Source organism: Vipera berus, assembly GCF_964194415.1.
Source record: "Vipera berus genome assembly, chromosome: Z".
Taxonomy (NCBI): Eukaryota; Metazoa; Chordata; class Lepidosauria; order Squamata; family Viperidae; genus Vipera; species Vipera berus.
Window position 1 is genome coordinate 123,262,438 of NC_138205.1, and position 24,683 is coordinate 123,287,120.

Below are 24,683 nucleotides of genomic sequence, written 5' to 3' on the forward strand. Positions count from 1 at the left end.
TTTTCTGGTAATTTCCAGATATCTTAGATTTAATAACCAAAATTCCTCCTATTTCAACATTTAATAGTTCCTGTCTTTTTCTCTTAATATCTACTATCTCATATTTAAACTAATACTTTTTATTACCACTAAATAAAACATATTACATTCATTGATAATTTTTTTAGCTTATATATATATCTTAATTGCCTTTACATTTAACCTTTATAAGTAAATCAATGTTCAAATTTAACTATTAATATTTATACTTCTAAGTTATAAATGACCAAAGTTTTCTTTATCTCATCTCATAACAATATCTAGTATTCAAAATACACCTTTTATCTATTTGAGTATTTTAATTCTCACGAGTATGTCAAAACCCCAATTTTCTTCAGTCTTATTCTGGCTTTCTTTGCCAAATCGTCTTCCATGTCCGTGCTTTTGAGTCATCAAACAAATCTCCCTGCTGTTATGTAGATTGTTTGACGTAGAAAAAACAATGTAGTCGCAATTTTTTTGAGAGGACTAACAAATCGTCCCTCTATTTTTCCATCTCAAAATAGTTGTCCTGAACTGTTTATCTTCTCTTCAATTTGTTCTTCTTGATCCTCAAGTTCCTTCTGGTTTATGTAGAAAGTCTTTTACTTTTTCCATAGTCAGTCCCTTTTCTGGGTTTTCCATTGACTGTATTTGTTGATCAGTTGAATCTTCTGTCATAATCTTTAATTATTCCACGTTTTCTGTTATATTTTGTGTAGTTGATTTTTTAGTTGTAGTAAAAGTTTGAATTTGTATAACTGGGCTGACATCTTGTTTTTTTCTGTAACCTCTTATTTCATCAGTAGCTGTAAGAATAGTTTGATGAATTGCTTTCAGCATAGAGAGAATCTGTTCCTGAACTTCATCCATATTTTCTTAGTAGTATATTAGGTTAGAAGCTTTACAATCAGAAAATGCAAAAAAAAAAAGATTTTGTCACTAAATAGGGAACACAGCTGGGCTTGTCAGCTGATGTCTCAAGGTTATATAAGTCGTATCTATTGTCTGGGCTGCTGGCCAAGTCTCTTTTGAATAATAACAAATTGTAGTATCAGGCTTAGCCACAAGATGTCACCCCTTACCATTTAAAGTTTCCTTTTAAATCCAAAGTTTTTATAATCTTTTCAATTTTGCTTTTTTATAAGTAGAAACCCTGATCTTCAGTAATCATAGAAAATCTTTTAGTCCACAAACTTTAAAAAATAGAATTCCAATTAAGATCAATTTATTCTTTCAACGTTTTAAGCTCCTCTGGATAGTTAGTCGCCGCTTTTTCTAGAGGGAGAGATAAAATCTCCCTTCCCTTTCCACGAGAGGGGGGGGAGTATTTTAAGCAGCTTACGCAGGTAAAAAAAATAGTTAGGATTTAAGAGATGTAGATCTCACCCAGTCTCATTTGCTTTAAAATTGCCTGGTGGTGTGACTTTGGCTGCAGCCTAGTGAAGAGCCATATTGCTATGGCCAGTCTTTCGTTTGCCAGTTTGGAGGGCTGCCCTGGATCAAGCAGAAGGGCTACTGCCCTCCCACAATCCAACAGGGATCCACTCCTTGCTGGTTGCCCCTACAGGGCGACTTTCAAACCTTTCCAGGGTCCCCCAGCGAAGCGAAACTGGGCGCAGAAGACGGAGCTCACCCTCCAGATGTCCATGGCAGCCACATCAGCAAACCGGAAGTCCTCTGGCAGCATCTTTTCTGACTAGCAAACTTTATTAAAAGGCATAAGCTTTCCATGAGCTATAACTCACTGTTCATGTCCCAGTTTAAATCTTACATCAGTTTAGCTATTCTGTGCGCCTAATGACTTAATAATGATTATTACTAAAGCTAATGCCTTTAATAAAATTCATCTGAATAGATGCTATCCACTTTCTGATTTTTGAGATAACCCATAGAAAGCCATTGACAGTGTTCAGCTCTGGTTAACAGAAGAAAGATCTCTTTTTGCATAAGACAAGAAAGAAGTTTTCCTTCTCAATTAGGGAGCAGCAACATATAAATGGAGATATATCCGGGCAGATGAAATTTGAAAATATAACTAGAAATAGCCAGTTTGATCTAGTGGTTAAGGCACCAGATTAGAAACCAGACGACCATGAGTTCTAGTACTGCCAGCCATGAAAGCTGACCCATTCATTCTCTCTCTTGGCCCAACTGACCTCACAGGATTGTTGTTGTGGGGAAAATAGAATGGGAGGAGTATTACTTATGTTCACCACCTTGAGCTGTTTATAAAAATAATAATAATAGTAAGTTGGAAGGGACCTTGGAGGTCATCTAGTCCAACCCCCTGCTCAGGCAGGAAGCCCTATACCACTTCAGGCAAATGGCTGTCCAGTCTCCTCTTAAAAACTTCCAGTGTTGGAGCATTCACCACTTCTGGAGGCAGGTTGTTCCACTGGTTAATTGTTCTAACTGTCAGGAAGTTTCTCCTTAGTTCTAGGTTGCTTCTCTCTTTGACTAGTTTCCATCCATTGCTTCTTGTCCTGCTTTTAGGTGCTTTGGAGAATAGCTTGACTCCCTTTTCTTTGTGGCAGCCCGAGATATTGGAACACTGCTATCATGTCACCCCTCACCCTTCTCTTCGTTAAAGTACACATACCCAATTCCAGCAACCGTTCCCTATATGTTTTAGCCTCCAGTCCCCCAATCATCTTTGTTGCTCTTCTCTGTACCCTTTCTAGAGTCTCGACATCTTTTTTACATCGTGGTGACCAAAACTGGATGCAGTATTTCAGGTGTGGCCTTACCAAAGCATTGTAAATTGGTATTAGTACTTCACTTGATCTTGATTCTATCCCTCTGTTAATGCAGCCTAGCACTGTGTTGGCTTTTTTGGCAGCTGCAGCACACTGCTGGCTCATATTGAAGTGATTGGCTACTAGGACTCCGAGATCCCTCTCAGTTACTACTATTGAGCAAGGTACCACCTATGCTGTACCTGTGCATTTGATTTTTCCTGCCTAAACGTAGAACCTTACTTTTTTCACCATTGAATTTCATTTTGTTAGATAGCGCCCAGTGTTCGAGTCTGTCCAGATTCTCCTGTATTTTAAGCCTATCTTCTGGAGTATTGGCTATTCGTGCCAGCTTGGTGTCGTCTGCAAATTTGATGAGTTCCCCATCTATCCCCTCATCCAAATCGTTCATGAAGATGTTGAAGAGCACTGGGCCCAGAACAGAGCCCTGGAGCACCCTACACACTTCCTTCCATGTAGATGCAGTTCCATTGAGGACCACACGCTGAGTATGGCCTGTCAGCCAGTTATGAATCCATCTGGTGGTGATGCTATCTAACCCACATTTTTCTATCTTATCAAGTAGTAGGTTGTGATCTACTTTATCAAATGCCTTACTGAAGTCCAAGTAAATTATATCTACAGCATTCCTCTGGTCCACTAATTTTGTCACTTGGTCCAAGAATGTAATAAGATTTGTCTGGCATGATCTGTTTTTGACAAACCCATGTTGACTTTTAGTGATGACTTTATTCGCATCAAGGTGTTCGCTGATTTGTTGTTTGATTATCTTTTCCAGAATCTTCCCAGGTATTGAGGTCAGGCTGATAGGTCTGTAGTTTCCAGGATCTATGTTTTTCCCTTTTTTGAAGATGGGAACTACATCAGCTCTCTTCCAGTCCTCTGGTAGTTCCCCAGTGCTCCAGGATCTATGAAAAATATAGTTCAGTGGTTCTGAGATCACGTCTGCCAGTTCCTTGAGAACTTTGGGGTGTAATCCATCTGGTCCTAGTGATTTGAACTCATCTAGGCTGGACAGGTGTTCACTTACCATTTTCTTGCCTATCTTAACTTGCGTTTCTATTGCTTTTTATGGCACTGGTTTTGGTAGATTGGACTGTTTTTTCCCTTTGTGTAAAGACAGATGCAAAAAACGAGTTAAATAGTTCTGCTTTCTCCCTATTGCTTGCCACCTTCTTGCCACTTTCCCCCACTAATGGACCAATCATTTCCTTAACTTTTTTCTTGTTTTTTATATGTTGAAAGCTTTTTTTGTTATTTTTTACTTTGGTCGCAAGCCTTAGTTCATTTTGAGCCTTAGCTTCCCTCACTTCATCTTTGCAGGCACAGGCTATTTGCTGATATTCTGCCTTAGTTATGTGCCCCTCTTTCCACTTCTTATACTTGTCCTTTTTATCTTTCAATTTATCAGAGAGTTCTTTACGCAGCCATGCTGGTTTCTTTTGAGAGCTGTTATTTTTCTTCTTTGTTGGTATAATAAAGTTGGACTATAAATAAATATCACTGGACAGTTTCACAGAATACTGTAACGTCAAACAAGACTAATAATTCTCTTATAAATACTAACTCCAGGAGCAATGTTAAAGAAAATAGTATCATTTGCAAAGAAAGTTTCCAGCAGTTGTATTTTTCAGATAGCTCTTAGGAAGGATAATTTTTGACAAAATATGCAGGACCTAAATGTTCAAAACCTTTAATGAATTAAAAAAAATACACACACACACACACACACATACACATAGTTGAAAAATCTACCAAATTTCAGAACCAAAGGATTCTTATCTGGAATACAGTGCAATTCCTTCCCACTTCCCCAACACACTTTTCTTTGTAATGCAAACTCTGATCACTTTGGTTCAGATACTTACAAGTATTGGCAAGATTGAACTTCTAACATATTTTGGCTGTCATTTCAAAACACAGATTGACAAATAAACTTTACAAATAAAATATCTGGTTTCATGATTACATATTTACAGTTGCAATTGTCCATTTTCTTAATTACATCTGGTAGTAAGATATTCTAGAAAGGTAGTTATTTCCCCTCGTGGAACCTCAAAACTAAACTTAGAGGATATAGTGGCTTTCAACTTGCATGTAAATGTTACAGAGGCATAGTCAGATAATACCATTTAAACTGGATCATATAAAGAAGTGAATTAATACACTTTAAAGAAAAAGTGGAAAATGAGAAGCCAGTTTACTATTCAATAATACCACAGATTTTAATGTAACCTGTTCAGAATAAATCATGTATTCTTGAAGCCTTTTTTTAAACTGCCACTTTGTTTAAGGAAAAACAAACAAAAAGCTGATTAAGAATTAAAATGTTTTCCAAATAAATTTGATGCTGAGGTGAGCAAATTCAAAAATTCACTTTGGAAGTAATCCACAAACATTCAGATTCCAATAACCTAGTCAAACCAAAGAGTGGGAAACAAAACTTTATCCTCGCCCACCTATATAAGCCTCTGAACTCTCTACCTACTCACTTCCTTTTTAAAGAGCAGAGGTCTCCAAACTTGGCAACTTTAAGACTTGTGGAGCATGGCTGGCTGAGGAATTCTGGGAGTTGAAGTCCACAAGTTTTAAAGTTGCCAGGAGTATGGAGACTCCTGAGCTAGAGGAGAAACTCTTCTGGAATTATTGGTATCCTTCTCCCTTGCATTAACATGCTGTATGGGTGTATTTTGAGAACAGAAGAGATTCTCAAAACTCTTCCGTTTCCTAAATAAGACAACAATTCTAGAAGTTAGAAAACTAGCCTTCCCTTTTTGGCAGGATTTTTCCAGTACCCGAATTTAGTTCCTACTTCAAACAGAAAATCTATACCAGTGATGGCAAACCTTTTAGAGACCGAGTATCCAAACTGCAACCCAAAACCCACTTATGTATCTTCGGGTGCCGGGTGGGCGTGGCCCATTGGGTGGGCGTGGCTGTCATGGTAAAGGCAGACTGGGTGGGACTAAAAAGTTCAATCAATCAATTCCAACTTTGCGAGATCTTTTTTTTTCCTGCGAGAAGCTGGAATTGATTGATTGAACCTTTTTTTTTGCACATGGTGGCGGAGGCCTAAAGTGAAAAGGTTTTATAAAACCCAGCTGAAGGCCTAGGACTGGGGCGACGGTGCGCGTGCCCACAGAGAGGGCTTTGCGTGCCACCTGTGGCACCTGTGCCATAGGTTTGCCACCACAGATCTATACAGACATCTCAGATGTAATGTACCCAGGAAGGCAAAAGAGCCTAGGATTCTGCAAAGTGACTGTACCAGGCAAAGTTACCTTCCCCAAACAAATTATCACTTTTGTTGTCTCATTCACCACGAACTGGTTAGTTTAAGAAGAGAGTCTAAGTCTTCCCCCAATATATTATTGTTGGCAAATCTCCTAACCCATAGCTGCATCCCTGGAGGGTTTTGTATTCCCATCTCCCAAACAGCTATATTCAGTGGAGGAGGTCAGAAAGTAAAGTTAGAAAAGGATCCAGTTTGGGGAAAAAAATGCTGTTTTGGGACAAAACCTGGAAGAGATTCTTCAGCTTATCTAAAACTCATAGGGAAAGTAGTGACCCTGCAGGTTTTGGGTTCTCAGTTCTCATCATGCAACAGAAAGCATGATTAAAGACAATGGGAAATCTGGAGCTCCCCAACTTCCTTTCCTTGATCTAAAACATAAACCTTCTGACTAGACTGGAAGCTGAACAAGTGCCTAAACAAAAACAAAAGTGCCTAAAATTGAATGATAATGCACCATGAGCTCACTTTTGTTGTCAGAGCCACAGGAATGGAGTATTTCTCGAGTGTTTAGTAAAGGATGCAGACTAGCAACACTAGTTAGATTATTGCTGATGCTTGCTTTCATGAAGCATTAAATAAGTTCAAAACTTTTTCTCTTTAATATTCATTGTTTGCTGGAGATATTAAAGAGGACACTACAAGGCTCAGATTCCTTTCAGCTGTACATTGCACTTTAAATTTTGAAACTTAACACCCGTTCATTAGGTCAGTGGTGACATAGTATTGAGCTAACTATTGTGCTCACCCTGGAACTAGTTGAGTACACAGATATTTAACGCAGTGACATTAGCATTTTTCCTTATAAAGCAATCACAGATTGCAAGTTCTGCAAATTTGCAAAATCATGAACACAAAATAATCTCTTCAGAAATTCAGACAAGAAATCATTTACAAAGACTTTAACCAACACTATTAACTTTTCCCGTTCTTTTCATAGCAAGTCCTGTTTCTGCTCTGAAACCTATCAGATTCCCAGAGAATTTAACAAGTATCCCACAAAATGTCCTCTTCTTCATGGTATAGTATAATGAAGACACACTCATTGGCGAAATCATTAAGGACCCATCTAAAGCCATCCTGTCTACAGACCCAGTAGGCTATCTCTTGGAAAATGTAAATTTTGGCTGCATGTTTCCAAGAGAAATGACATAGGGAGCCATAAAACAAGTGAGCAGCTAACAAACTGTTGATTTTCAAGATGGTTTGCTCCGCACTTCAAGCCCTTTTACAATAAGGTGGTCTGCAAAAGCCTCTTCTCTAAGACCTGGCCCTTATTCCTTTATACAACAATGGTTCTTTCATTCAGTCCCCTTAAAGGCAACAGCAGGATGAACGATACTTGGAGAAATACTATTCTACTATCCACCATGCCATACCAAGCAATTGTCTTTGGGTATGGGTAGAATTAAGATTTGCTTCAAGGCTTTGAAAATGGCAGCTGTTTCAAGGACTCGGAAGGACAGCCATTATGATTCGGCTTATTGTGCATGAAAAATCTGTGCTGAACGTTTTCCACCACAGAGTCAAACCCAGAAACCTCTCAGAAATAAATCAAGGTAACCTCTTGGCCACTTTTTATGGTGTGTTCATTCCTTCCCAAGGTACAAGGAGCTCATGCTGGTAATTCAAGACGAAAAATCCTAGCTTGAACTGATCCTTATTCTGCTTTCACCAAGACAGGTCAGATCCGGGTATTTAGTCACTGTGAGGTTTCTCGGGAACACCCTGTGGACAAAGTCAAAAGTTACTGTACTTCTTTTTTAAAAGCTCCATTGAAATCTGCCTTCTTTAAAATTAGGGAAGCTGTGTAAGCTTAGGTTTCAAAAAGCTATCACTGAAATGCTAGAGAACAATCTGATTTGTCAGCTAGGAACACCTTTCAGGTAACTCCTTTCTCGAAACAAAGATAAGAATTTTGTAATCGTTGAAATATTAATTACCATTTAAAAACCAAGGAAGGGAGATGAGCAAGCCTGCAATTTAATGTTATAATCCGATGAAGCATCCTTTTGCTTCCAGCCACTACCCAATGATAATTACTACCCTGCTTGTTTCTGGAAACTGGATCAAAGGTCTGACCTGATGGGATGGGGTTGGGTTTTATAAATTGGTCTTAACTTTTAATCTGTACTAATTTATTACGGGCATCGCTGTTTAATTACTTTTTAATAATTTTTAATTTTTGTATCTTGTTTTTATTATGTATTGCCCTGTTTACCGCCCTGAGTCCTTCGGGAGAAGGGCGGTATACAAATTAAATAAATAAATAAATAAATAAAGGTCAAAATTGGGCACACTGCACATTTTTCAGTCACATCAGACTACAGGTCAAATAAGGCTTGGATCCCAGAATAAGCACGATTAAGGGGGGGATTTAGATCCTTTCTGCTTTGGACAGCATATTCCGCAGGATATGAAAATGCAACAAAGCTCTACAAGGCATGGGGTCAGCATATTTGAAGGACCACTTCTCCCCAGTTACATCTACCTGGCCAATTAGAGAGGGAAGGTAGGGTACGTTGTGGGTTGCATCTTTTAAGCAGTGTACCTGAAGGGATCTGGAGGAAGGGCCTTTTCTGTGATGGCTCCTTCCTTTTGGAAAATCATTACCCCAGAAATCAGGTGGGCTCTCTCCTTGCTACTGTTTTTGGAAGATCCTGAAGATGTGATTCTGTCAAACTGGGGACCCCAGGCTGATTCAGAAACAATCAAGCGGGTTGTATGATTGTAGTTGCCATTGCCACGGGGGGGGGGGGGGAGAGATTCTGGGGATTTTATATTGCTTATTTTTAATGCTGTACACGTTGCCCAGAGTCACTGTGTGTGAGTTGGGTATTCATGTAAATCAACTTAATAAATAAAGTAAATGATACTCCTTTCTGCAGTGAGAAAAGCAGCCTTTTGTTACTTTAAACAAGATGATTAGAAACTGACACAAACTAATATAAACTAAGGAAGAAGAAAAAGAATCAAGGAAAAAACGAAAACTGCAAGGAAAAAAAGTTGAAGAAAATAGGAAAGGAAAAAAAGGGCGGGGGGGGGAAAGCGGCTCCTCATATTTTTCACAACTGCATTTACACAGATGTTTTGACCTATCTGTCTAAAGTTATATATTACTCTTCTAACCTATTGTATTTAATTATCAAAACCATAAATCACAAGTTTATTTCTTTCATTTTTTATGCAAAAAGTCCGTAAGAGACTTCCAGTCACCAATAAATGTAGTAAGCCTAATATCTGGAAGCTGTTGATAAGCTCGCCTACTTGATGGGTGAGAAGTTTAGGAAAAAAACTTTTTTTTCCAACTTGTTTTTCAATGCATTTATCTAAAATCTCTTCATTGACAAGGCTGCTGGCAGAACTATCTTGAACCCCAGACAAGGATTCTCCGTTACTCTGCAACTTTGTTATTCTAAGTTGTAGATAGATAGAAGAACCAAGGCATTTAAAGAAGGTTGAGGCCATACATTCTTAGTAAAATCAATCAATCCTTACATTGAAGAAGCAAGTTTTCTGAGGCATTTCCTGAGACTGAATGCCACAGCTGTTTCAATATAAAAGTCACACTTAGCTACATTATTTTCTATCTTTTTATTGAAAAAAACATTCAGAAGGGCTTAGCAATAAACATCTGCAGACTCTCTAGTCCAGGGGTGTCAAACTCAATTTCATTGAGGGCCGCATCAGCATTGCGGTTGCCCCCAGGGGGCCGGGTGGGTATGGCCTGGGTGGGCGTGGCCTACTGGGTGGGTGTGGCTAGAGTGTGTATGGCCTACTGGGTGGGCGTGGCCAGCTCTACATCGTTCGCATCAAGGGTGCCTATGGGGGCCTGGGCAGGAGTGGGAGAGATCTGAGGGTCTCTGGCAGGAGGAGGGTCTCTGGGCCAGGGCCAAGGCAGTGGGGGCCGTTCCCTCACTGTTTCCAGGATGGCTTCGCGGGCCACATGAAACCACTTTGCGGGCCGGATCCAGCCCCCGGGCCTTGTGTTTGACATGTCTGCTCTAGGACGATATACGTTTACACGGCTTTAGAATATCTGTCATTATTAACAGGCATCATTACTTATTACATCCATAGGTAATAATTATGGTTTTATCAGCCAAAGAAGCACTTTTCACTTTAAAAATCCAGCATAATTACCATAGCAAGTTGTCGTCCTATGTTTCCTACAGTCACACCTCCTGAGAAAAATATACATGGTAGCCAAGAACGGATATAAAGGAAATCTGGAGATGTATACCTAAAGGAAAAGAGAGGGGAGGGGGGGAAATGGAGGATTGTTTGGTTTTAGCATCTCATCAAAACTGGTCTGGACATTTCGCTCTGCTGGAAATAGGGACAGCATAAGGAACTCAGATTTTCATACCTTATTAGAAGTACCAAATATACGCATACAACTATATTTAAAATTGTTAATGCTAATGCTTTTATAGTTACACTTTTATGCCACTGTAAGTTGCTCAGATGCATTCTGGATAATGAGACAGGTGGCATATAAATTTAATAAATAAATACAAACACATTTATAGAGAATATTTTGAATGTATTCCTGAAAAGTCCAAGTAAATCCTAAACCTAGAACTGTTAAGAAAAATCATGATCCAGCTTTGTAAATAAGTCCATGAAAGTTACTAACTGCTTAGAAGTAATACAGGTCTCTTCTAACATATTCTTTGGCTTATATACACAAATAGAGGAGAATAAGTGTCCCTCAATACTTTCTCATTCACTTGCTTATCTGCAACTTCACAGGGTTAAATCTTGGCAAATGCTCAAAAGAAGGGCTGGTTTTAGGCAAAGGCACAAAAGGGGAAAAAAATACCCTCTTTGTGCCCAGTTCCAGTATTTGCTGTACATACTACCAAATCTAAAACTATTTGCCCATATTACACAGCTAAATTCTGATCTTGCACATAGAAACTAAGCTGTGTTATTAAATTAGGACTGACATTTCCTTCTTTAACAGAATAGCCATCAATATTTGAAGAGCTAGTTTGGGGTAGTAATTAAGGTGCTGGATTAGAAATTTAGAGAGACCATATGTTTTAGTTTACCCTGGGTAAACTTAGGGCTAGTAAATCTCTCTTTGGGCCACCCACCTCACAGGGATCCTCTTATAGAGAAAATAGGAGATAGCAATATTATACAGGCTGCCTTGAATTCTACAAAATAAATGCATATGATAAATCTAATAATCAATAAGGAACTACAGTAAATTGAAATGAGTGCAGGCATAATTCGTGCCTTTAAAAAAAAGGCTGAACAATTAGAAGTAAGAGAATGCAAGAGGTACTTACTGGTAAACTCCATTATAGACCAGAAACTGTGTAATCAGAGTAGCTACAAAAGCAATTGTAATCCCAAGACCAAGACCACTTCTCGAACGATCAAATGTCCACCAGAGGCCCAGCGACAAAGCTGCAAGGGTCAGGGAAAGCTGGATGTTGTTTGCAAAATCCAATTTCTAAGAAGCAAGTTAAGGAAATTTAATGGTCTGGCAAATTTCTTGCTCCATGCAGAAGTCTTAACATCTAGCCAAGTATTCCACCTTTTTATCCTTTTCACTTTTGATAGGCTGTTTACCTTTCCTACCATTATCATTACGTCTAATCCATAACATGCACGTGCAGACATCAATTTACAGAAAGTACAAGAGGTAGGAATAGTATACTTGAGAGATGGTTTTCCTGCAAACCTTCGCGATTCCTGGTTTCAGCTGAATATCTCAACCTGCAGAGGGCAACCTTTTCTACGTTTTTTTCTAAGCTCTCTTTAAAGAGAAATTAAATTTCATGAAATAAAACTTAAAGCCATATCCTGAGGGAGAAGTTATACCACAGCAAAGAAAAATAAATTATTTTCACAATTAGGAAGACTGAACTACCACGTTTATCTTAAAACAATGTCTTATATCAGGGGTGTCAAACTCAATTTCATTGAGGGCCTCATCAGCATTGCGGTTGCCCTCAGGGGGCCGGGTGGGTGTGGCCTGGGTGGGCGTGGCTAGAGTGCGTATAGCCTACTGGGTGGGCGTGGCCAACTCTACATCATTCGCATCAAGGGTGCCTATGGGAGCCTGGGCAGGAGTGGGACAGATCTGAGGGTCTCTGGGCCAGGGCCAAGGCAGTGGGGGCCGTTCCCTCACTGTTTCCAGGATGGCTTCACGGGCCACATGAAGCCACTTCACGGGCCACATCCGGCCCCCGGGCCTTGTGTTTGACATGTCTGTCTTATATGAATGCCACTGGAGGACAATGGATTGTTAAATAAATCTTTTTAAAAGAATTTTAAAAGAATTATAGGCTTATTGTTTATTATAAGTGTGAAAGAAAAAAAAACCTTATGCTCACAATTTGCTACATTTCCAAAAAAAATTTCCTTGATAATACCTAAGCCAGGGGTCTTCAAACTTGGCCCTTTTATGTCTTGTGGACTTCAACTCCCAGAATTCCTCAGCTAGCGTATCTGGCTGAGGAATTCTGGAAGTTGAAGTCCACGAGTCACCAAAGGGCCAAGTTTGAAGACCCCTGACCTAAGCAATAGCCTATGCTCTGCAAGTGAAGAGATTACGATGGGAGCATCTCACTTTGCTATTTAGGTTTGTTGGTATGAATAGTGTAAATATTAGATATAAGTGTGGCTAAGTCTTTGGAAGCCAGAAAGGGAATATAAAAATCCTTCAGATCATAAATCAGCATCTTTGCCAAAAATAGAACAGAATCAAGCAAGCCCTCATGCCATGTGAATAAGGCACCAGGCTAGAAACCAGGAGATTGTGAATTCTAGTCCCACCTAGGCCCTGAAAGCTGGCTGAATGACTTTAGGTCAATCACCAGGAGACAATGAGTTCTAGTCCTGCCTTAGACTAACCAGTTGGTGACTTTGGGCCAGGCCCTCTCTCTCTCTCTCAGCCCAACTCGCCTCACAAGATGGCTGTTAGGAGAAAATAGGAGAAGGAAAGAGTCTGTATGTGCTGCCTTGAATTATTTATAAAAACAATAAAGGTGGAATATAAATAAATAAAGGCGGGGTTGTTTTTGTTTGCAAACTCCAGTAGCAAAATTCTTCAGGACAAAACTGAAAGAGAAATACATTTTAAGCAGAGACTTTAGAGCAAAGTTTTCCAACTTCAGGAACTTTTAAGATTTATGGGCTTCAACTTCCAAATTCTGGCTGGGGAATTCTGGGAGATGGAAATCCAGACATTTTAAAAGTTTCCAAGGTTGAGAAACTCTGCTTTAAAGTATAAGTAGCACAGGCACAGATTTGGGAAACATAATGACTCAAATCAATTAAAGCTGGTCCACTAATGATGGGGAAAAAAATGCTAGGCAACATTAAGCCTTTTATTTTTTCCAAGGATACAGCACTTGCATGGTTAATGCCAACAAAGACAGCAATGCATCGCATTACGCTGGCCCATTCTCGTTTGAATTTGTGAGGTTCACCAAGATGGCTGTCAATGCAGGGATACAGCAGGCCAATAACAGCTGTAAAAGAAAAAAGAAATACGAGAGATGATTTTTCTGTTACCATGAAATTTCCTCTCCGCAGCAAACAGCAAAGCCTATTTTCCATTTTCTGATTTATTGAAGATTATAGGTAGACCTCAAAATATGACCATTTGCTTAACAATTGTTTGAAGTTTATGAGTCCTTGCACTTATAACACTGGAGAATCCCTATGGTTACGTGATCAAAACTGGGCATTTGGAAACCAACATGTCTTTATGATAGTTGCAGCATCCCAGGGTTACATGACCACCATTTATGACTTTCGGGGGGGGGGGTTTGAGGGGTTTTGACAATTAAAAGAGGGAAGTCAGATTAGTTTAATGTTGTGCGAGTTGTGCTGGGGGTCTCCCGATACTCCCATGCTACACCTTTGCTCCGCGAGCTGCATTGGCTGCCGGTTGCCCTCCGGGTGAGATTCAAGGTGTTAGTAATGACTTACAAAGCCCTACATGGCATGGGTCCGGATTACCTACGGCAACACCTGCAGCCGGCGTCAACTTCCCTCCGTCCAGTGCGCTCCCACAGAGAGGGCCTCCTCAGGGTGCCTCCGATCAAAGAATGCCGATTGGTGGCCCCCAGGGGGAGAGCGTTCTCTGTGGGCGCGCCAGACCTGTGGAACCGCTTGCCGGTTGAGCTCCGGACGGCCCCCGACCTCCGCTCCTTCCAGCGCGACTTAAAAACATATCTATTTGAGCAGTTCTGACCTGGTCTGATGGGTTAGGGTTGGGGTTTTAATATGTTTTAATACTGTTTTAAACTGGGCTAAATATTTAATCGTTTTTTAACTTTTGTATTCCGCTTTTTTATATTTATTGCCCTGTACACCGCCCTGAGTCCTTCGGGAGAAGGGCGGTATAAAAATATAAATAAATAAATAAATAAATAAATGACTATGTGACTCGCTTAACCACCGCAGGAAGAAAAAAATGTAACAAGTTCAAGTCCCAAATGTGGTTGTAAGTTGAGAACTACATGTATATTTAAAAAACTTCATCAAACTGCCTCATCATAAGGTTTCAACAGTGGTTTTGAAAAATAACATTTACAGTGCTGGGCAGATTACTTACAATATTCACTTCAGATTCCTAGAAGATAATGATTTCTTATGTCTAATAATTAGGTAAATAGTAGGTGAAAAAGGCTACAAAAAGTAGCATTTTTTGTATTTCTAGAAAATGCCCAAGTACAAATAATACTCTTAGAAACCTTAGCAGCCTTCAGGAATCTTTCTCCATACAATGCTTGCATTAAAAATGAACGACTGCTGAAGACTTTTAGCCACTAGTGAGATGAACAGAAATTTTAGAACTTTGTAAATATTGTAATTATTGATATGGAGCCTTTAAGTAAGAATCCAGTATTTCTTCTAATTGTTTAATCCAGATGTCTCATATAAACTAAATACATTTTCTTCCACTTGAAGAAAATGCTTTTTTGCTGAAGGATTTGTGCAAATAGAATGCAAGATTTAACTTTTAATTATAGCATTTATATATTATTTCATCAATGATGGATTCATCAATTTAACAGGTATCTAATTATTTTTACAAATAATACTTGCTGTATTCAATAGTAACTTATAAGAAAGTCTCTGTAAGACTCAAAGTCTGTGATTTAAGCCACTGTAAAATATAGAAATGCATTTTTCCCCTATGGAAAAATCATACGACGTATTTTTCAGATCAGCAAAATGATTAAGTGACAATGGTCCTCTCTAATGACAACTATGTAAGTTCAATGAAACAATTATGTCCATGCTTTCTTTTGCCCGATTTATTTTACAGCTTGTGCTGTAGTGGTAAAAAAAAAAAACCAAAAAAACCCCACCAACCCACTTATTTTTGTGAAATAAAACCTAGTTTCTTTTTCCTGTCTTGACCTGCAAAGATTTTAAGTCTGATACCATAAATGGCTCTGCAGCCAAAGCTATGCGCAATCTTCTGTCAACAACAGCTCTGTTAAATACAGTTATTTGGAACCCAATGCCTAAAAATACCTTTTGGAATAATAATTCTCAAAAGGGACTAGCTTACCAAATCGAAAAGGAATTATAGTAGTTCAGCTTGAGCTTTTACTTGTACTTTGCAATCTGAAAAGGTCATTTTCTATGAGCATCTTGCTAGGAACTGAAACTGCTCTTAAAATAGGCACTAAGCCAGTCTTGGTTCCTCTTCTCTTCTGTGACAACATGTGACTTCCTTGTTTTTGATTGAGTATGTGGCATGTTCAGACTGAGAACCAATAGGAACTGGAGCACGCGACTCACCAGTTTCCACAGCGAGCCAATTATGTGTCCAAGAGTAGCGATGAATCATGCCAGCTCCTGGTTAAAAACTTGCCAAGCAATAACAGCTAGAGGAAACATTTCTGCTTGCAGGGTGAAAAATAATGGCAAACTCCCAAAGCCTTTGGAAGGAAGAAGGAAACACTGCACTGCTAAAGGTGTTATTTTCTTACATCTAATCCCAGTGTTTTCCTTGTGAGGTTAAATATGGTCCTATCAAACAGCACCAATATATTTAAGCTCTTAAATGCCACTCTGGGCACCTGTTCAGTTAAATAATAAGGAAAATAAAACCGCTTTTCAAGTAAATAAGCAAGAAAACAGCACGCACTACTCTGGGCAATGAACTAACATCATTCAACCGAGACACAACACTTGGAAATTCCACCACTTTCTTTAAAACGATTCCCACTTACCTGCTGCTGTCCCACAGCACGGCGGCACCCACCAGGCAGAAGAGAAGATTGTGGAGATGACTTCCTCAGGGAACAGCGTGACATTCCTCTGAATCTGCAATAGGTTTAGCACCAGTGCAAGGAAAGTGCCCACTGCGAAAAGCACCAGGCTGCGCTGCAGTAAGTCTCTGCTTAAGTTCAGGCTGCTACCAGGGCCACTGCCTCTGTTTGGGCTGCTTGGGTGATGGGCTGCATGGCCCACCAAGTTCAGATGAGAACTGGAGACAGATGAGGTTAGCATTTCACCCACTCTGGCTGCCAGCCCTGATGAAGCTCCACCTAGGTGATCCTTGTATCTTCCCCTGGCTGTACAAGAGCAACTCCAGGTATGATTCTCAGGTTGAGGTACAGGTTTCTCCATCAGGTTCCTGAAAGAGACATGAAGGTCTTATAGAATCCACAATACCCCAAAAGCCCTCAATATGTTATGTGCTGTATGTTTTTCTCTCCATGAAAATTTCTCCTCATGCCTCTCTAATTAACCCAAGGCCTGATAAAATTTCACTTTATAATGTGGAATTCAGTACCACTTTATAACGCCTTGGTAAGGCCACACTTGGGAATACTGCATCCAGTTTTGGTCGCCACAATGTAAAAAAGATGCTGAGACCCTAGAAAGAGTGCAGAGAAGAGCAACAAAGATGATTAGGGGACTGGAGACTAAAACATATAAGGAACAGTTGCTGGAAGGAGAACTAATGTTGACATGATAGCAGTGTTACAATATTTGAGGGGCTTCTACAAAGATGAGGAGTTTCAAGCTATTCTCCAAAGTAGGACAAGAGGCAGCAGATGGAAACTAATCAAGGAGAGAAGCAACCTAGAACTAAGGAGAAATTTTCTGACAGCGAAAATAAGTAATCAGTGGAATGGCTTGCCTCCAAAATTTGTGGGTGCTCTATCACTGGATATTTTTAAGAGATTGGACAACCACCTGTCTGGAATGGTAAAGGTCTCCTGCTGGGGGTTGTACTAGACCAGGGGTGTCAAACTGCTGGCCCATGGGTCAGACGCGCCCATCCCATTGCTGGCAATGGCAAAACCGGCCTGATACGTTGCATGACGTCACGTGACATCGCAAGTTTGACATGTCTGGACTAGACTCCTTCCTGTTATTGTTATTTCTCTGACAGCATTAGTATAGGACCAAAGAAAATGATCTGAAATGTCAACTTGGATGCTATTTTAGAAATGACCTTAAGGAATTTTCTCCTTACCTTTAATGTAAAAAAGTCCTCTCCATCTCAAGTCTTGGCTTCCTAACCATATTATTTTAAGAATTAGGGATGTGAAGTATCTTATAGTGAAACTGAGGCAGTAATTCTGTGTCTTATTACCAGGCCACAGAACTAGAAGCCCATTAAAACTGATACTTAGCCAAGCATATTTATGAAGTCACTTGACTTCCTTATCACACAAAGCTGTTGCCAAAAGAAACTTGCTTTGAACTTCTGGAAAAGCGACAAGATAAAATCGTGATTAGTTTAAATATTTACACTGTTTCAAGGAATATAATTCCACACAGATTCTACAGAAGATTTTATCTAGAATTCCAAATACAAATATCAGCATAAAATATAAAGTATATAATTTTATATATCATGATGTCAAAGCAGTAAGAATTTTCTAAGAATAAAACACTGTGCTTTAAACTTTAACTGCCAACAAGTTGGTGACTACATACGCAGATCTTTTCCCAACCTGGTCCCTCAGGTCTTCCAAACTTGCACTCATCCGACTTGTTACTAATTGCCCTCTTCTCTTTCCTTACACCTTTCCCAGCATTTAGACTTTTGAGTGCACCGGATCTTCACTGGATCTTAGCTACTGCTAAGCTTGTAAGCCGCCCTGAGTCTTCGGAGAAGGGCGGGATATAAATGGAATTAAAATAAAATAAATAAATGTGTCCAAAGTACGATAATTTGACCCTTGCCATTGAGAATTCTGGACAATTTGTTCTACAGGCAACATTTTCTTGGCTGCCCATAGTTACCTCAACAATCTTCTCCAATACGGAAATTCAAAACTGCCTATATTCTTTCTGACCTGCTTCTTCAGAATTCAATTTCTGTGAAGTTCCTGAACAATTCCGATTTTTATATGTGTAGATCAGGGGTCTCCAAATTTGGCAACTTTTAACTATTGTGGGTTTCAACTCCCAGAATTCCTCAGCCAGGAATGCTGGCTGGGGAATTGTGGGAGTTGAAGTCCACAACTCTTAAAGTTGCCAAGGATTGGAAACTCTGGTATACAACCTTCAAGCTTTACTAAGTATGAAATGTAGCATTACATTGACTCAATACCAATGACATGGCAATGACAAAAGGGTTGGAAGAGACCTTGGAGGTCTTCTAGTCCAACCTCCTCTTCAAGCAGGAGACTCTGTACCATTCTGGACAAATGGTTGTGCAGTTTCCTTTTGAAAGCCTCAAGCTTTCAAACAGCTAGAGCCTATAATCTAAAAGTTCTCATTTCTTGTAGGTTATTGAACTGCCCTTTTTTCCCTCTTCAAAATAGGGCAAACTGTAATAAGATGCCAGACTAGTTTTGTATATTTGGTGGTACAAGAATGCTAATATTGTAGGGAAAAGGCTGCCTCTTGGGAGATCTTAGTGAAGGCCACTGTATATGGGCAAAGAATCCCTTCTGCTGGAGGGATAGAACCACCAGATATATCCAACTACCATATTCTCCTGTCAGATAAGAGGGAGGCGTAAAAAGCTTCCTCAAAACTTCATCAGCCTAACCATGTGACTTCAAACTTTGGAAAAAGCTAAGCAGGATCACTCTTCATAGTTGGATGGGAGGCCACCAGCAGAAACTAAGGCCATAGGCCAGCTTGGCAAACATAATTCTGGAAAGCAATGGCAAAACATTTGCATATTGTTGGCAGAAAAATGACACAAAGTCACAAGGAATGACTCAAGGGACTGGTTGTGTTTCCATTTTAGGTGCAACTGAGACTTCCAACCTTCTGAATTGGCCTCTTCTCCCTCCAGCATTTAACTGTAAAGATTTGAAGGAAGCTTAAAGCTTCTACTGTCATTTCTCTTGGTCCTGAGGCTCCTAGCTATTAAGCCCTGCAACTGCTGCTTGCAAGCAATCATTAGAGAATAAGCCTGGATGCTAACCATGCATGTGTTACACATGGAGCACTTAACCCTGCCACCTACCTATTGCAGTAAGGGGAGGGGATTTAAATGCATTTTTTTTTACAAAGGACCACTAAGTGAACCCAACCTAAAGGTCCATCTCTCTGCCCCAGCAAAGACCAACTGGATTTTCTTACAAATTAAGGTTCCTCCAACCAGGTCTGTCAGAAAAATAACATCCCTCCTCTGGAAAGGGGTGGGGGGGGGTTGTGCATCCCGTGGGCGCCCAGTTGGAGGAAGCGTATTTGCAGCAAAAGGCTAGAAAAGCCAGAGCTGCCCCCCACACACAAGAGATTCGAGGTAGAGGGGCTCTAACACCCACCAGGTAGGGCGCGGGGACCACCGACTTTCCCCCCTCCGCCCGGTACCCGCAGGTAGACTGCCCCCAACGATGGAGTCTCGGGCGACCGCTACCTGCCCGTCTTCCACGAAACCGCTACCGTTGAAAGGGGGGGACAGAGAAGCGTCCCTTTCACTCTTCTCCGCCCCCCCCAACACCCTCCCCCTCCCCCTCCCCTGGTCCTACCTGCTGAGACTCGGGCAGCAGCGTCCCACTCACTCGTCCCCTCACGCACACGCACCCGGCCGGCTTATAAAGGCGCGAGCGCCGCGGCGCGAGCCACTTCGGGCGGCGCGCCTCCGCCCCTCCAGCGGGGCGCCGCTGCTGAGGCTGACGCGGCGGAGAGGGAGGGGACGGAGGCGGGGCTGCCGAGCAGTCCCTGGAACGGCATTGCAGTCTGGTGAGGCCAGCCAGCCAATCGGAGCCAGGCGGGCCATATGACGTGAGGGACACACCACCCGCTCTTCCCTCAACTGACAGGGCGGGAAGGAGAGAGAGAGCCAGCAAGCAAGGGGAGGGGGAAGGCGCGTGGCAGGAGGGAACGTCCCAATCCAGCGGGGGCCGGGGGGGGGGGAGGATGAGGTTGTGGTGGCGTCCTTAGCGGGGCCCACGTTGGGGTGTCCGCGTGTCTTTCTTCACACAGCTCGGCTCCCCCCCTCCAGGGAACCCGCTTTCCTCCTGTCGTCCCTTTCCGTTGGCTCCTCCTAGTCACGTAGCTTCTGCTGCACAGTTGGTGGCTGCGAGAGCCCCGCGAGGGAGGACAAGCGGGAGGGCGCTCCAGAAGCAGGTGCTGCTGTTCGTGACCGTTTTAACCGCTGGAGGCTTTGTATCACAACTCCCATCCGCCATCGTCGCTAGTGGCCTTTCTGGGTGAGGATGAGGGTTACAAGTAGTCCTCGATTTAGGACTACAGTGGAGCCTAAAATGTGTGTTAAGTGAGACATTTTAAGTAAGTTTTGCCCCATTTTACGACTTTTCTTGCCACAGTTGTTAGGTAGATCGCTGCAGTTGCTAAGTTAGTAACAAGATTGTTAAGTGAACCTGGCTTCCTCACTGACTTTGCTTGTCAGAAGGTTGCAGAAGGGGAACCCATGACTCCCGGAATACTGCAACCGACATAAATACGAGTCAGTTGCCAAGCATCCGAATTTTAATCACGTGACCATGGGGATACTCAATGGTTGTAAGTGTAAAAAATAGTCATGTCACTTTTTTCAGTGATAACTTTGGTCACTAAATGAACTGTAGTAAGTTGAGAACTACCTTTATTGTAATCTGTCAGTTTGGAGCCATGCTGGACAAGAGTGATGGGGCTAGAGATTATTCCCAGTATGTTTTTCCTGGGAGAACTGGAAAACGTTTCCTAAGAGGCAAGAGTGTCTGCAGAGTGTACCCCAAAATCAGGAAGGCCACCATTCTTACTTTTTTGACCATAGCCTGTAGAGGGAGAACTTACTATGGATGCCACACAGCCTAGGACTTTTTGTCATTTATCTGCCAGGTGGGAGATGTTGTGGTCTTATTTATTCATACACTTTGGGAATGACCCACCCACCTTTATGGCAGAGGAATCCACAACCTGCCTCTTTCCCCTGCCAGCATTTCTCCACTTTGAGGGAGAAAAGAGATTGGCCTTTGTCCCAGTATCCTGTCTCCTACCAAAGGGCACATTGCAAAAAAAAACAAAAAGCCTGTAAACTGGTCAAAGTGTCTGTCCATGAGGACTGAATCGTTCCACTTTTCCTTTTTTCAAGACTTCCCCAGCACTTTTTATCCAAATGCAAATGTGTAGTGAAAATAAAGAGTTGGAAGGGCTTTGTAGTCCTCCAGTCTGATCTCTACTAAGTCCAGGAGATCCAAATTAAGATGTCCCTAATATAGATGCTTGTCCAGCTGTGCTTGTCCATAAGCACATCCAGAGAAGAGAAATGAGGATCAGTTTCTTTTAAGAATTACTTCCAATATTGAACCCCTCCTACAGGTGGGAAGTTTTTCCCCCAATGTTATTTGGAGTTTGCAGTAGTTTGATCATGATTCTGGATCTTTTGGTTTGAGAAAAGCAAAACAGGATTCCTCTTTTCGGATCATTCATTCATTCATACATACAGTCACCTATCTCACTACAGTGATTCGTCATGTGTTACAAAGTTAAAAAGTCCAGAAAACAATGCAAAATCCACCAAAGAGGTAACAAACTCATCAAAAGCAATAAAATTGATCAAAACTATTAAAAATAATTAAGGGGGAACACAGTTTCCTAAAAGTACAACCACTTAGCAAGCTTAGCATGTCACTGGATCCCTGAGTTCTTCCAGAAGATCGAAAAGGTCAGAGCCATTCTCCCCTCAGGAGGGCAGGTGACTCAGCAGAAAAAGGTCTCCTGACTCTCATCAGATGACCTTCCTGGAAGGGATCCAAGGCGTGCGCTTCCTGTCAGACCTGACAAGATCTGATTGGAGTGAAATAGACCTTCAAATACTCTGCCTTCATGCCAGGTACTTGTAGTTGCCTGGATTCAGGTAGTCCTCAGCTTATTACCATTATTGGTACCAGAATTTCCTTTTTTTTAAAAAAAAATCCCATTTATATCCCGCCCTTCTCCGAAGACTCAGGGCGGCTTACAATCTAAGAAGCACAAATCAATGTGCTTAGCAATAGCCTTCATTCTATGTATATGCCTGCTTATTAGGGCTTTCCCCCCCAAGCGGCATTATTACAAAGTCAGCTTATTGCCCCCAACAATCTGGGTCCTCATTTTACCTACCTTTGATAGGCAAGGTGGTTTTTAAGTGAGTAGCACCTCATTATGCAACCTTTTTACCACGATTAAGCAAATCATTGCACTTTATAAGTGAATCGCATGGTTGTTAAGTGGATTCAGCTTTTCTCATTGAATTTGCTTGTCGGAAACTGCCTGGGAAGATCACGAATGGCAATTGTGTGTAACCTTGTGATGCTACAACTTGTTGCAAATACAGTATATGGTGATTGCAAGCACACAAAGTTTAATCACATGACCATGAGGATGCTGCAACAATTGTAAGTGTGGAGACTGGCCGTATTTTTTTTTCCAATGCAGTTGTAACTTTGGTCACTAAATGAGTGGCTGTAAGTCCAGGACTACCTGTATTCTCCCCCCCCCATTTTTGAAGGTAGAATACCTGTATTTGCTATCCTCTGTCATCATGTACCTCACTGGTGCTTGAGAATTGTAATACTGTATGTGAGAATAAGAGGAAGGGAAAGGCTGCATTAAATGTCAGAACATTAGGTTATTAATTTAGATAAATAGGCTGATTTCTAGCTTTGCCAGAAAGTCAAACACTTCTTTTCAGAATCAGCTAAAGATGTAATCTTGAACACTCACCTATTAAAGAATCAGCTGAGGTACTCAGTATAGTGGAAAATGCCCTTCCAAGGCAGTCTATAGTACTCGCCTTGGTACAAAGACATTTGATTACGGTAGCTTTTCAGATGACCTGCTCATGCCTGTATTGTTATCAGCTGTGGGTGCTCAGTTCTGAAAATGTTTTCTCTTGTATTCAAAAGACAGATCAGGTATGGTGAAGGAAGATTGACCTAACATTGTCAGTGATGATCTGCTTACTCTAAATATGCTGTTGGACTGGCTCTTTTGCCTAGTTCTTGGTCTTGATGCCTGTTTTTCCAGCATTAGTTTGGCTTCTGCAGACCTTTTTGTTTCTGAAATTGACTAGCCCATGCCCAGCTTATAAACTGTAACTAAAACTAATTGCTGAGCTCTTGCAGTTTTGAAGCCTGTGTGCAGGGGATTGCTTTTCCCAGTAGTCATAGCCCCAAGGGAGTCCTTGGCTGCTCACTTTGTCCCTTTGTGTAACTGTTTACAGCTTTCCTCCTGATTCCCCACAGCAAAATCTCTCCAACTCAATTTTGAAAAACACATACATATATAAGAGAACCACCAATTAAAATAATTTGTGTGTTAAAGTTGTAAGGGTAGCAGCCATTGAGGATCTCGGGATTATAGTAAGGGCCCATGGGGGCAGTGTGCTATTTCATCTCCTTTTGCATGGGAAGGGAGCATGGCAAGGCAATTGTATGGGCCGAATCTAAAATAATCAATTTAAATATAGGAATGCAAAGTTAAATGTCTTAAAGGCCGTTTACAGTGAGAAGACTTTTACAAAGCATTGAATGAGATTGTAGGCTGCTGCAACAGCATTAAAAAGAAAGAGTAGCCCACTCACCTGTTAAAGAAACCTTGGACTAAATTGTCCTAGAAACTGTGTACCTTTTATTGTTTATTTTATTCAAAACTATCACTTGAATATCTGTCACTGCTGTTAATTTCTGGAATGAAACCATGGTTTTGCCTATTGGGGCATTGGCAACATCTTCCCTTAAAAAGATCCTCATAATCTGGAATAACAGCAATCTACTATGTATATACAATTGCACTGTTTTAAAGAGGAAGTGTACTAAAGTAATTGTGTAAACAAACGTATTCGTGTCCTTAGGGCAGACGCTGATCAAGGTAGCCATAATCCTGATAGCATAACTGCACGTATTCCCCGGCGACTGTCTTAAAGAGGAATGTATTAAAGTCCTTGTTTAAGCAAACATAGTCTTGTCCTTAAGGCAGATGATGATTGGGATGCAATATCCTGTCTGTGAAACTACACATACTTCATGTAATTTTCTTCTGTAAACTGTTGTCTGATAAGAATGTGCAGGATGTAACAATGTATAACTAGGAATTAGAGGTGTATGTCTGTTCATGAGAACTTCAGGGTTCAGACCTTTTCCTTTGTTTAAGCCTGCTGAACCTGCGCGATAAACCTTTCCTTTCCTGAAGAGCTGGCGTGAGTCTCTTCTTTCTACAACAGT

General features: G+C 40.9%; 1 protein-coding gene across 1 annotated transcript; it reads right to left on the bottom strand.

The window, feature by feature from the left end:
• Positions 1 to 4,454: 4,454 nt before the first annotated feature.
• INSIG1 (insulin induced gene 1) lies at positions 4,455 to 20,121 on the bottom strand. Its single transcript, XM_081343020.1, has 6 exons — positions 20,004 to 20,121; positions 16,287 to 16,693; positions 13,438 to 13,562; positions 11,370 to 11,536; positions 10,213 to 10,312; positions 4,455 to 7,797 (listed from the first exon to the last, which is right to left on the bottom strand). The coding sequence occupies exons 2-6, from the start codon at positions 16,684 to 16,686 to the stop codon at positions 7,768 to 7,770; spliced, it is 822 nt and encodes a 273-aa protein (XP_081199146.1). The 5' UTR covers positions 16,687 to 16,693; positions 20,004 to 20,121; the 3' UTR covers positions 4,455 to 7,767.
• Positions 20,122 to 24,683: the final 4,562 nt, after the last annotated feature.